The sequence below is a fragment of the Corticium candelabrum genome, chromosome 1 (assembly GCF_963422355.1).
Source record: "Corticium candelabrum chromosome 1, ooCorCand1.1, whole genome shotgun sequence".
Classification (NCBI taxonomy): Eukaryota; Metazoa; Porifera; class Homoscleromorpha; order Homosclerophorida; family Plakinidae; genus Corticium; species Corticium candelabrum.
This window is the reverse complement of record NC_085085.1, coordinates 12,759,485-12,772,495: the sequence shown is the minus strand read 5'-3', so window position 1 is coordinate 12,772,495 and position 13,011 is coordinate 12,759,485. Positions and strand designations below refer to the sequence as shown.

The following is a 13,011-nucleotide window of genomic DNA, read 5'->3' as shown; positions in this document are numbered from 1 at the left end:
CCCAATGGTTGGCCAGAGTCAAAGGTCAAGTATAGGATGGTTCTTTCTAAAAAAATTGACATTGTAGAGTCAAGTGGTGGAAGTGATTGATTTATTAACTTAAACAGCATGTTGCTACACTAGTAGAGCTTCAAACCACTGCCAGCCATCAAACCTTCAACATCTGGTTGACATGCATGCACAAGTTGAAGAATGGCAGCATTTCTACGATGTAAATCTAGCAAACAGTCACTGTGGAAATCACCGATTAGCACTAACTAAAAGACTAAGAGGTGTGAAATCTTAGAGCCTTGGACAAAGTTGGAGGTGGGGTCTTACTTGAGCCCTGGGGTAATAATCAAGTGAGTATCCTAAATGTGAGTGTAGTCGTTTGTGTCAACATTGTAAAGTAGCAACACACATGTTAATGATGTAAGTCATTTGCTCACCATCACAAACTCCTATGTATCGATTGCTATTAGGACTTTGAAGGAGGAGGTGTTAAGGTGACAAATGGATGCATGTCTCTGTGTAAAATCAAGCGGAAAGTGCAATGTGTGTGTGTGTGTGTGTGTGTGTGTGTGTGTGTGTGTGTGTGTGTGTGTGTGTGTGTGTGTGTATTGTTTGTCCGACCAAGTTATGGTCATATCTGATCATACATACTTACCATTTGTTCAGTCAGCAAGAGCGGACATTTTGATGTCGTTAAATGCAGATGACTATGTGTCTTGGTCTGTTTCCTGTTATAGTTTGCTTAGATCTAATCACAGCAGTAAAGACTTTTCTGTTGTTGTTGTTGTTGTAAACATAGTGTGCATTGTTGCACATAATGTTTATCGTCACTATTATGAAACTATGCATGCATACATTATATTGATGCCATATACATATTTAGATTTATTATTACTGCCGCAAGCCAAATTAGGATGCCCGATAACTTTTTGTGAGTGTCCAGTCAACCAGGAGTCGTTATATCCTGCACTGCGAGCCTAACTGTTCCAGGATGCTCCATCTTAACTGGTCTGTTAACCCTCACAGGTTAAGGGTTAACAGACTAGGAAAACCATGAGTACTCAGTACAGTTTCACGGGTAGAAATAACCAAACTGTTATGAGGATCAATATCATAGACAGAAGAATACAGACGCAAGTTAATTTTTCTTCAGTTATAAATAAGAGTGCCTATATATGAGAGCAGTCTCATCCACTGACACAGCGTTCCTAATGTTTGTTGGTGCCATTAGAGCAACTCGTGGACGTAGGAAAACAATCAAACAAGACCCGAGAGAAAGGAGCCTTTTAACATGTCCACCTTCCTTGATCTTCATAGCTTTCCGTGTTTACCCAACTTCGAAGGCCACTCGTGAAAGGCGACGTTCCGACTAGCCCCCTGCCAATTTCTTCAGCAGTGAATTTCAGACAATCGGGCCACGCACAGTCACTATACCAAGCCACGTGTGGAGTACAGATCACGTTGGGAGCTTGACCAAGAGAACTGCTCTTGCTATCGAACGGTTCCTTCTCCTGGACATCGAGAGCAGCCGCCGCTACGTGACCACTTTTCAAAGCCTCCGCCAACGCGTTTTCATCGATCAATCCGCCTCTGGCAGTATTCACAATAAACGCCCCAGGTTTCATATACCCGAGTGTCTTCTCATTAATCATATGACGATTGTCGTCGTTCAAATAACAATGCAGAGAGACACAGTCGCTTTGAGACAACAACTCCTCGAGACAATAGACTCGCCTCACTCCCACTGCCTTCTCGATCCCTTCTAATAGAAACGGATCATAGCAAACAATATCGAATCCAAACGGCTTGGCTCTCAATGCAACCGCTGTACCAATCCGGCCCAAGCCAACGAGGCCCAGCACTTTGCCTCGTATACGTCTGGCACCGGTCGCCTCGCGCAGCTGGCATTCCACGCCCCCGTCTCCCATTTTGCCTTCCCGAAGGCAACGCTCAAGATGGAGCGTACGTCGATGCAAATTGAGAATGAGACACATTGCAGAATCGGCCACCTCCTCGGTGCCGTAAGCGGGAGCGTTTGAGACTGCGATTCCCAGCTGGCCTGCAGCTTGAGCATCAACGTTGTCATACCCTGCAACACCCAACATACAAATCGGCGCTACACGGGTTTCGGAGGTCGAGGCTTATATCTCTGCACGTGACATTGTAGGTGTGTCCATGTACAATACATTTGACATTGTAGGTGTGCCCGTGTACAAGTACATTGTGTTCTTGCTTACCTGCCCCGCAACAAACTACTATTTTGCAATTTTTCATGCGTTTCAAAAGCTCTCTGTCGACTCTGGCTGTATGCCAAGCGGAGACTGCAGACACACGAGACGCGATTTCGTCCGGAACGTGACGTGTCTGGTGAGGATCCGTCCCGATTACTGTCGCAATACTACCGAGAATATCCTGCTCGACGCTGACATTCTCGGAACCCAGCACGACAACGAGAGGGAGAGCCATGCAGAGCTCGTTCTCGCGTCCGGTCGTGACAGCACACGTGCGCAGTGTTGCGCGCGCTAAACGTCAAGTGCATACAGGACAGGAATGCTGACTATTAATTGAACACTATGCCCGCGAGAACACCATGCCTCACAGCATTGCAACGCGATTTGGATCGCATTTGGAGGGGTTCACAGTAGAGGGTACGGTACCGTCGAACTCGAATGCTGAACACCGTTCGGAGCACCGAACTATACATTGAACCACATGATCATCCGGAGTGGCAGATCGATCACATCATGATCACAGACAACACCGTCCGGAGTGCCGGACACAAAACACGTCCGAACCATGCAGAGCGCTGGCACTAGACCACCCGGAGCGTCGGGTTGCTTGAACCGCCTGAGGCGCCAGGATTCAAATCCAAGTAGAGCTCGCTCAGACTATGTAATTAAAAGGCAAGAATTGTTTTCTAGGTTCTAAAGAAAGCGCCTTCTAGACAGCAATCATTTTAGAGCGCCTAATAATTTGACCAGTACACCATACTTTGTTCACAACGTTTGCTTCACGTGCATCTGTACACATGTAGGTACAAAACACCATTGAAAAATTGAAACTGGGTAGAGCAAACTACACCTACACCAGGATCTGGGAACAACTAGGGCGGAGCGAAATCAGTCTGTTTAGATAGGTCTGTCTCAGAGCTGCCAACTCTCCCGCATTGAGCGGGAGACTCCCGCATTTGGGACCCTTCTCCCGCCTACCCGCATTTGGCATCAAATCTCCCGCATTCTGACCATTGGTGGGCGTGCCTGTTCTGTGTACACTTCCCTACTAGATTAGTACATACTTGATATCCGGATATATCAATGTCTATGTGCCAGCCACTCTCTCCATCCGGCTCTTTCATACTTGATTGGTCAAAAATTATCTGAGTCTCTGGGTCACAATATTGACATAGAAGGAGGAGTCGGTCAAGCAAAACTTTCCGAAAGTGAAAAAGGGAGAGGAGCTGGCTATCCTAGACTAACAAGGAGTTGTATATTGCTGGAAAAACGATTGAAGAAGGCCAGAGAATCTAAAACATCCAAACTAGCAGTGAGAATACTAATGTGTAGATATATATACCTCGTTCATAGATTTTGTCTAGCCTTATATTTTAATAGCAGGCAGTAGTACGTACAAGTTCTGTGTTTTACATTTGTTGCAGTTTGCTTATTTAAGTTAAGTGTACTGTAATTAACTAATTAATTAATGGCTTGTACTCCAACCGAGCATGCAAATATTTAGCTTTTGATAATTGTATAATATTTACATATTATTTAACATTTATTACAATATAAAATTTAATGATATTAATTAATGCAATTGTCAGCGTGTCAAAAATTTTTAAAACTCCCGCATTCTCCAGCATTTTTTCCTGCAAACTCACGCATTTTGATTCAGCTAGGTTGGCAGGTCTGCTGTCTAAGTTCAATGCAACTCACACATCTGAGTTAACCCCCATCATCTGGGTTGTGTAGTGTCTGCTTATCCGACTAGAGATGGTAGTGCATTTGTGAATCGCATAGAGCGTAGCTTAGACTTTATACATGATGCACTTAAGTAGCGACCACTTGGAAAAATGCTTTGTCACTTGTAGCTTGAAATGAAACAGTTTTGATTCTTCAGCTATTTTGTACTCGACGTTGTAGTGCCGTCTTTCTGTGTTCAGTTTGATCGTGTAAAGCTATCTTGTTGGCTAGCTATTGTTTTATATCAATGTGCTTCAGTTAGACTTTCTACTTGATGGTTGAGTCTATTCTGAAGTCATTCAAGGAAGGCCATGAAGTAAAATCACCAAGTAAGGGTACAACAATGGCACTGGCTAAATCACTAAAATCACTTGTTAGGGTTAAAATATAAACAGACGCTTTATTGCTAACCATCATCGTGTTAGTGATGCTATAGCATAGACAAATACGTTTGTCCTTACAAGTCTTGTGCCAGCTATTGTTAACGGGTTTTACATTGTTAGTTTTGTAAGTGTCATGTCATGTTATTCAATTCAGATTTGTTTGGAAAACTCAACTGTAAGTTAAAGGTATCTTCTTAGGATAGCACTTCATTAGATATGTATACAGTGGTGATATGAAACGAAGTGATGATTTTTTTGCTCACTTTCGTTAGGGCAACAAACTTGTTCCACAAATGGATTCTTTGCACTGCTTGATTATTACCCCACCCCAATGGTTGGCCAGAGTCAAAGGTCAAGTATAGGATGGGTCTTTCTAAAAAATTGACACTGTAAAGTTGTCAGTTCGTGAAAGTGATTGATTTATTGACGTAAACAGCATGTTGCTACACTAGTAGAGCTTCAAACCACTGCCAGCCATCAAACCTTCAACATCTGGTTGACATGCATGCACAAGTTGAAGAATGGCAGCGTTTCTACGATGTAAATCTAGCAAACAGTCACTGTGGAAATCACCGATTAGCACTAACTAAAAGACTAAGAGGTGTGAAATCTTAGAGCTTGGACAAAGTTGGGTGTGGGGTCTTACTTGAGCCCTGGGGTAATAATCAAGTGAGTACCCTAAATGTGAGTGTAGTCGTTTGTGTCAACATTGTAAAGTAGCAACACACATGTTAATGATGTAAGTCATTTGCTCACCATCAAGAACTCCTATGTATCGATTACTACTAGGACTTTGAAGGAGGAGGTGTTAAGGTGACAAATAGATGCATGTCTCTGTGTAAAATCGAGCGGCCAGTGCGGGATATATATAACCATATATATGTATGTATATTATCCGACCATGCTTATCATCTGTTCAGTCAGCAAGAGCGGACATTTTGATGTCGTTAAATGCAGATGACTATGTGTCTTGGTCTGTTTCCTGTTATAGTTTGCTTAGATCTAATCACAGCAGTAAAGACTTTTCTGTTGTTGTTGTAAACATTCTGTGCACTGTTGCACATAATGTTTATCGTCACTATTATGAAACTATGCATGCATACATTATATTGATGCCATATACATATTTAGATTTATTATTACTGCCGCAAGCCAAATTAGGATGCCCGATAACTTTTCATGGATGTCCGGTCAACCAGGAGTCGTTATATCCTGCACTGCAAGCCTAACTGTTCCAGAGATGCTCCATCTTAACTGGTCTGTTAACCCTCACAGGTTGAGGGTTAACAGACTAGGGAAACCACAAGTACTCAGTACAGTTTCACGGGTAGAGATAACCAAACTGTTATGAGGATCAATATCATAGACAGAAGAATACAGACGCAAGTTAATTTTTCTTCAGTTATAAATAAGAGTGCCTATATATGAGAGCAGCCTCATCCACTGACACAGCATTCCTAATGTTTGTTGGTGCCATTAGAGCAACTCGTGTACGTAGGAAAACAATCAAACAAGACCCGAGAGAAAGGAACCTTTTAACATGTCCACCTTCCTTGATCTTCATAGCTTTCCTTGTTTACCCAACTTCGAAGGCCACTCGTGAAAGGCGACGTTCCGACTAGCCCCCTGCCAATTTCTTCAGCAGTGAATTTCCGACAATCGGGCCACGCACAGTCACTATACCAAGCCACGTGTGGAGTACAGATCACATTGGGAGCTTGACCGAGAGAACTGCTCTTGCTATCGAACGGTTCCTTCTCCTGGACATCGAGAGCAGCCGCCGCTACGTGACCACTTTTCAAAGCCTCCGCCAACGCGTTTTCATCGATCAATCCGCCTCTGGCAGTATTCACAATAAACGCCCCGGGTTTCATATACCCGAGTGTCTTCTCATTAATCATATGACGATTGTCGTCGTTCAAATAACAATGCAGAGAGACACAGTCGCTTTGAGACAACAACTCCTCGAGACAATAGACTCGCCTCACTCCCACTGCCTTCTCGATCCCTTCTAATAGAAACGGATCATAGCAAACAATATCGAATCCAAACGGCTTGGCTCTCAATGCAACCGCTGTACCAATCCGGCCCAAGCCAACGAGGCCCAGCACTTTGCCTCGTATACGTCTGGCACCGGTCGCCTCGCGCAGCTGGCATTCCACGCCCCCGTCTCCCATTTTGCCTTCCCGAAGGCAACGCTCAAGATGGAGCGTACGTCGATGCAAATTGAGAATGAGACACATTGCAGAATCGGCCACCTCCTCGGTGCCGTAAGCGGGTGCGTTCGAGACTGCGATTCCCAGCTGGCCTGCAGCTTGAGCATCAACGTTGTCATACCCTGCAACACCCAACATACAAATCGGCGCTACACGGGTTTCGGAGGTCGAGGCTTACATCTCTGCACGTGACATTGTAGGTGTGTCCATACATTGTAGGTGTGTCCATGCATTGTGACATTGTAGGTGTGTCCGTGTGTACAAGTACATTGTGTTCTTGCTTACCTGCCCCGCAACGAACTACTATTTTGCAATTTTTCATGCGTTCCAAAAGCTCTCTGTCGACTCTGGCTGTATGCCAAGCGGAGACTGCAGACACGCGAGACGCGATTTCGTCCGGAACGTGACGTGTCTGGTGAGGATCCGTCCCGATTACTGTCGCAATACTATCGAGAATATCCTGCTCGACACTGACATTCTCGGAACCCAGCACGACAACGAGAGGGAGAGCCATGCAGAGCTCGTTCTCGCGTCCGGTCGTGACTGCACACGTGCGCAGTGTTGCGCGCGCTAAAGCCCAGTTCACAGTACGTACACGCTGGCACAGCGTCCTGCGAGCGTCCTGGACGCTGACAAGGACGCTCACACGAGCGTCAGCGAAGACGCTGGCGCTGGACCATTCACAGTATTGCGAAAAAGAACACACTGCAACAGTGGTCTGGCACTGCAAAGTAACCACGTGTGTACAATGTATCGCGACAGACCTGGACGACGACTTTTTGCTTTTGTTGCACTGCTGTGCCGTAGTCTCGATCAAGCGTTTTCATTCATCCTTATTTTATGTTTTAGGTTGCCCCTAGGAGGGAACTAGACCAGATGTGGTGTTTTAAAAATAAATTATTATTATTATGTCCTTGTACTCCTTTGACTGAACTTGCCAAATGCAGGGAAAACCACGCACACACTTCCATTGACGAATCAATGATCGATGCCATGTGAACGAATAGAATATCCCGGATGCGTCCAGTGACTGGCTTTCAATTGGTTGAAGCGGAGCACGTGATGTCATCGGACGCTTGGTCACTTCCGGCTAGGACGCTCGATTAGAACTTTTCTCTATTCCAGCGTCGTGCGAGCGTCGTACGAGCGTCGCAGACGCTGACATGTTTACAGTGTGACGCTGACGCTCGTGCCAGCGTCGTACTGTGATCCGGGCTATATTTAAAAGGCAAGAATTGTTTTCTAGGTTCTAAAGAAAGCGCCTTCTAGACAGCAATCATTTAAGGGCGCCTAATAATTTGACCAGTACACCATAGGTGCATCTGTATACATGTAGGTACAAAACACCATTGAAAAATTGAAACTGGGTAGAGCATACTACACCTACACCAGGATCTGGGAACAACTAGGGCGGAGCGAAACTAGTCTGTCTAAGTTCAATGCAACTCAACATCTGATGATCTTTGAAGAGATTGCATTGCACAATTCAAGACACTCTTGACAGTAGTGATGTGATGGTGATCTTCCTTTTTAGTAGGGAAAGTGATGGTAAGGGTGGCTTTGACAATGTCCCAAAACAAATTGTCAGAACAGTATCACAGTACCAATGCCATTACCCTGTGTGTGTGTGTGTGTGTGTGTGTGTGTGTGTGTGTGTGTGTGTGTGTGTGTGCGTGCGTGTTGTGCTACTGGGTACTGTTATTGATTGATGAACTGTGATACTGTCACAAAGGTATACAACAATAGGCAAGTGGAATGATGCTTTAGACATGGCAAGGGTTATTAAGCCTTCGGGTACACATGTACTGTGCGAGAACACAATAACCAGTTAAGCAATTAATATTGATACTCGAGAGTCAAAAACTACAGTAAGACCACAGTATAGTAGTGACGTGCCCAGGCAGACAGCCAGGCAATATTTACTTGCTAGAAATTCTTAAAATAGGATTGATATAAACATCACAAAACCCACGAATGAATGACATTGCGTGTACAGTCGGTTTACATTTCCAACCATGTACATCTGGCCATATTAATCAATATCAGTTATTTTCATTGTTGTCATCCAGACAGCTCTCGAGAGCTTTGTCAAGAAAAGCGAATCTACAAAATAGCCAACAAATATACGTGATAAATATCAATTTATTTGGCCTTGTGTATACCTATCCTCCACAACTTGTTGGATGTCGGCAAATGCTGGGTTTTCCCAGCTACCTTTCTTCATCTCATCCAATTCCTCGGAACTAACCTGTCGTATATGAATTATCAATTAGTACAAGTTTATCAACTAATGGTAACCTATAAAAGCTGATTCACACTGAGCACCTAACGTAACGTAACGTAACATGCCATTTAGATAGCATCCATCTCAACAAAATTTGCCAGTGTGAATGATCTTCCATTGCGTTGCGGTATGTGCTCAGTGTAAATTCGCCTTAACATTTGAAAACGTTTCCTACCAATGGGTTGGCAATATCGGCTGCCCAAAACATGTCATGAAATGACAAGACGTTTGTTCTATCCGTTGTGCTGTTTGTTGTTGTCGAAAACGTTTCTAGTGATAAGCCCGAGTCCTGACACACAATCGAGTAGGTTTATCAGACCGAAAGCATCAATGGTACCGAAACTCACTGTCATAATTATGTAATGAGATGCCGGATCTGGATCGAGAGATTCCATCTCGCTAGCGAATATATCATGAAGCCGTTTGTGCTCTGGAAACAAAGCAAGCAGCAATGTATGTGCTTGCTTGATGCTACACCCAAACCTCCCTAGTCCGGACCTCCGAGATCCGGACACCTCCCTACACTGGACACTTTCACCCAGCGCATCAGGTTTTGGGCCTCCGAGGGTAAGCATTTTGGCAAGAAACTCCCCTTCTAGACACTCAATTCTCAAGTCGTCTTGACTAGCACTTGCCAGTGTGTAGGAGAATGCGTATGTAACGTATGTAACTGTAGTACAAAGTACACATGTACATTACAGTGTTGTACAAGTGTGTACTGTGTACACGCATACTGTATGCAGACTGTATGATGCTTACCAAACCTTACATTAAATGGTCTGGGATTCCAAGGATATAATACGCGTTAGCTGTACCTCTATCTTCCGGACATACTGTCCGGATTAGGGAGGTTTGAGTACACTACCATCAAAGACGGGCAAGAGAGTCACTCATCACTATTGTTAATTGGCCATGGCATAAGCGGAAACAGGCGGGGGCTCTGAGAGCACTGAGGGCACGTTCCTCTAGACTCGAGGCAGTCTCTCCCCGCCTTCGTACTGTGGAGCGTCGAGAATTGACAATCAGGGGAATGATGGAGCAGGGAGAGACTGGCTCGAGTCTAACGTTTGCCCCGTTTGGGGAAACTTTCTTCTGGGTGAATTGATCTATCAGAGTCATTGGTATATACTTAATAAAACCAGAAGGCTACGTCTTCAAATCTGAGTCTACAGGGTCCTACAACTATAAAACATCTTGACCTATTACTGTACATCTAAAATACCTGCAAGTGCGCATGCTCACTGTTCAAGATACACCCACAAACTCAGATTCGTGCCCCCTCCCGTCTAGCAAACCCCGAATCCACCATTGCATATGCATAGTACCTTGGTGAAAAATCTGTATGACAGTTGAGATTTCATGATCTGAATATCTACAACAGGTCAATGTTGTCTGCAATCTGCACAAGCTTGGAAGGGTTTTTCATGCAGATCATGGCAGGCGAGTAAGCAGTGATTGATTTATTGAAGCTTGTGAAGTAGTGTGGATGAGAAGTATTATTGTCATTAACAGCTACACACACACACACACACACACACACACACACACACACACACACACACACACACACACACACACACACACACACACACAGGAGTCGGTATTAATCAGCTGACCTGATAGGCAATCGCTGAGCACATCCGAGTAGCCGGGAATCAAAACACAAAGCTCGGTGCTCGGAAAAGAAAGAACAACTATCGACGTCTGTGGGTCCTAGAGTAGAACATATGAGTTAGCAGTTCATCAGATATCTAGCAACAGACAGACATACGTGAGTCCACTTGACGAGGGATGAAAACGGCCACGATAGGGTGAGCTTCTTTGTGTCGTGATCAATAAAAACAATCTGTGACAGAGTCTATGACAAATCGGCTCCCAAAGAGTTTCTAGTTGTCACTACTTTGTCTTTCGAGACGCCAACGAGGCCTTTCCGTTTGCTCGACATTTCAGCACACGACAAGAACTCGATCCCGAATGTGGGCAGTGTTGACCACAATTGCACAAACATCGCTATTGCATCCGTCGCTATACATACGCGGCAAACAAAAATCAGTCGACTAAACGAGTAGGGCAACAATTAATCTGTTGTATTGATTTCCTTACCGCTGACATCATACAACTGCTTGTAGTGGGACAGTATGACTGGTGAGAATTCCTTACAGATCAAGAGACTTATGGTATTGTGAGAGCAAAGAGAGAGATCTGTGTACATACTTTAATTCCGGCCCGTTTGGGAATGACGGGTGGTTTCACTGCTACGATTGACTCGTCTGTAAATCTAAATGCAACATAGTGTAACAGTCAGTTTGTAGTGGTGTGTGTGTGTGTGTGTGTGTGTGTGTGTGTGTGTGTGTGTGTGTGTGTGTGTGTGTGTGTGTGTGTGTGTGTGTGTGTGTGTGTGTGTGTGTGTGTGTGTGTGTGTGTGTGTGTGTATCTAGCAGGTCGATGCTACCGACAAACAAAAGCATGCCTACAAAATCTGCTTACGGTTCTTGGCAATTTCCTTGCCGGATTTGCAACTCCAATGCTGCAAACTTCGACGTGACCTCACAGGAGCAAGCGATCTCTCCATTAAGAAAAGCAGCTCTTATGAGACACAACATATATATATATATATATTTAACATGATAAACAGTATCAAATTTGATCACAAGATGAGACACAATTACTTGGCTTGACTGTAGAGCATGGCGACTTCCCTTGAACCTCTGCACAGTAGTAGCAGTCAGTGTACAACATATGATCTTGCAAGCAATACACACACACACACACACACACACACACACACACACACACACACACACACACACACACACACACACACACACACACACACAACACACACACACACACACACACACACACACACACAAGCAAAACAAACACACACACACACACACACACACACACACAAACAAACACAAGCAAACAAACACACACACACACACACACACACGCAAAACAAACACACACACACACACACACACACACACACACACACACACACACACACACACACACACACACACACAGGAGGGGTACATACTAAAGGCATACATAGTGACTTACTTTGTCAGTGTGTTGTTGTAAAAGAATCGAAACATAAGTATCAGCTCATCGTCTTCTTCGACGTCCTGCAATGAAAGTCAACATCACGTACACATGTAGAGGTACAAGAAAATTTTGTTAATTTTACAAAAGACCAGATCTACCTGTTCCAGTAATGTCTTGTTTGGATCGAGCCAAGGTGTGTCCAACCTCAACTGATGTCGTCTAGAAATCTGTCTATATACACATACACAAACAAGTGATTCCCAAGTCGGGTTTACAAGCAATATCTACACCACTTTTTCACTGTTGGTTTCTTTCTGAACAGAAAGTTTGGTGACCATGATTTCACCGATGGTGACAGTGATGGTGATGGTAATGGCGACAACGAGGGCGATCTACTCCTGCTGACTGAGAGTCTCGATAGGCTCATTGACGACTTCGGAGTCAATGGAGACTCGTTTTTCTGGTCACTGTCCAACGCCTTCATCATATCAATTAATTAAATGCACATTATTTCCAAGCACACACACACACACACATGCACACACACACACACAAACACACACACACACACACACACACACACACACACACACACACACACACACACACACACACCCTCCTCCTCCTCCTGTACTGCTTCTGTCTAAACGGACACGCTACCCCTTCAGTGGGGACAAAGACAAAGTCATAGAAAAATTTTCCCATGAACATCAATAGCCTCCTTTGCTTCGAAAGTACTTGTTACATGTCTGGCATTCAATGGCTCCTTTTTGTTCATGTGTAGGTTTTTCTCTTTCAGCAATGCATTTGTGTCTCTTCAAGTCACTAATGCGTCTGAAACCTCTGTGGCAGACAACAGTTTGTATATCAACTTTGCCAGATAACACTTGACTAGACTCCAGACACGCATGGTAATGGTCTCTCCAGGCAGATCTTAATTTATTTGCTAAGTCATACCAACGGCTTTCTGGAATGTTCAGATTGTTTAGGTCTTTCCTAATTATGTCTTTCCAGCACTTCTTAGGGCCACCTTGTGGACGTTTTTCTGATAAACACCCAAAGAAGCACATCTTGGGAATTCGATGGTTGGGCAATCGAGCCAAATGACCTAACCATTGCATAGG

General features: G+C 44.3%; 3 protein-coding genes across 5 annotated transcripts in view; all 3 read right to left on the bottom strand.

The window, feature by feature from the left end:
* Positions 1–853: 853 nt before the first annotated feature.
* LOC134186607 (C-terminal-binding protein-like) lies at positions 854–2,479 on the bottom strand. Its single transcript, XM_062654607.1, has 2 exons — positions 2,229–2,479; positions 854–2,080 (listed from the first exon to the last, which is right to left on the bottom strand). Exons 1-2 carry the CDS (start codon positions 2,455–2,457, stop codon positions 1,278–1,280), a joined length of 1,032 nt encoding a protein of 343 aa, XP_062510591.1. The 5' UTR covers positions 2,458–2,479; the 3' UTR covers positions 854–1,277.
* A 3,179-nt stretch (positions 2,480–5,658) lies between these two features.
* Positions 5,659–7,101, bottom strand: LOC134179535 (C-terminal-binding protein-like). The gene is made up of 2 exons (XM_062646461.1): positions 6,835–7,101; positions 5,659–6,671 (listed from the first exon to the last, which is right to left on the bottom strand). The coding sequence occupies exons 1-2, from the start codon at positions 7,061–7,063 to the stop codon at positions 5,869–5,871; spliced, it is 1,032 nt and encodes a 343-aa protein (XP_062502445.1). The 5' UTR covers positions 7,064–7,101; the 3' UTR covers positions 5,659–5,868.
* A 1,271-nt stretch (positions 7,102–8,372) lies between these two features.
* The window catches only part of LOC134197363 (fermitin family homolog 2-like), a 7,949-nt gene continuing 3,310 nt past the window's right edge, over positions 8,373–13,011 (bottom strand). For 2 of the 3 annotated variants that reach the window (XM_062666690.1, XM_062666674.1), the window contains exons 10-23: positions 12,163–12,365; positions 12,046–12,106; positions 11,903–11,967; positions 11,503–11,541; positions 11,321–11,419; positions 11,048–11,111; positions 10,937–10,988; positions 10,734–10,858; positions 10,605–10,679; positions 10,450–10,546; positions 9,181–9,263; positions 9,009–9,122; positions 8,712–8,797; positions 8,373–8,652 (exon numbers count right to left, since the gene is read on the bottom strand). In XM_062666690.1, the coding sequence (XP_062522674.1) occupies positions 8,592–8,652; positions 8,712–8,797; positions 9,009–9,122; positions 9,181–9,263; positions 10,450–10,546; positions 10,605–10,679; positions 10,734–10,858; positions 10,937–10,988; positions 11,048–11,111; positions 11,321–11,419; positions 11,503–11,541; positions 11,903–11,967; positions 12,046–12,106; positions 12,163–12,365 (1,224 nt within the window). In that variant the 3' untranslated portion in view covers positions 8,373–8,591. Of the gene's footprint in view, positions 8,653–8,711; positions 8,798–9,008; positions 9,123–9,180; positions 9,264–10,449; positions 10,547–10,604; positions 10,680–10,733; positions 10,859–10,936; positions 10,989–11,047; positions 11,112–11,320; positions 11,420–11,502; positions 11,542–11,902; positions 11,968–12,045; positions 12,119–12,162; positions 12,366–13,011 lie in introns of all 3 variants that reach the window. The other variant, XM_062666683.1, reaches the window with a different exon arrangement.

Bases quoted from the DNA above. Each gene is read 5' to 3' on its own strand.
- LOC134179535 (XM_062646461.1), bottom strand. From the start codon at position 7,063: ATGGCTCTCCCTCTCGTTGTCGTGCTGGGTTCCGAGAATGTCAGTGTC. The intron at 6,672-6,834 runs GTAAGCAAGAAC...TGGGTGTTGCAG, and splicing joins AGTAGTTCGTTGCGGGGCAG to GGTATGACAACGTTGATGCT.
- LOC134186607 (XM_062654607.1), bottom strand. From the start codon at position 2,457: ATGGCTCTCCCTCTCGTTGTCGTGCTGGGTTCCGAGAATGTCAGCGTC. The intron at 2,081-2,228 runs GTAAGCAAGAAC...TGGGTGTTGCAG, and splicing joins AGTAGTTTGTTGCGGGGCAG to GGTATGACAACGTTGATGCT.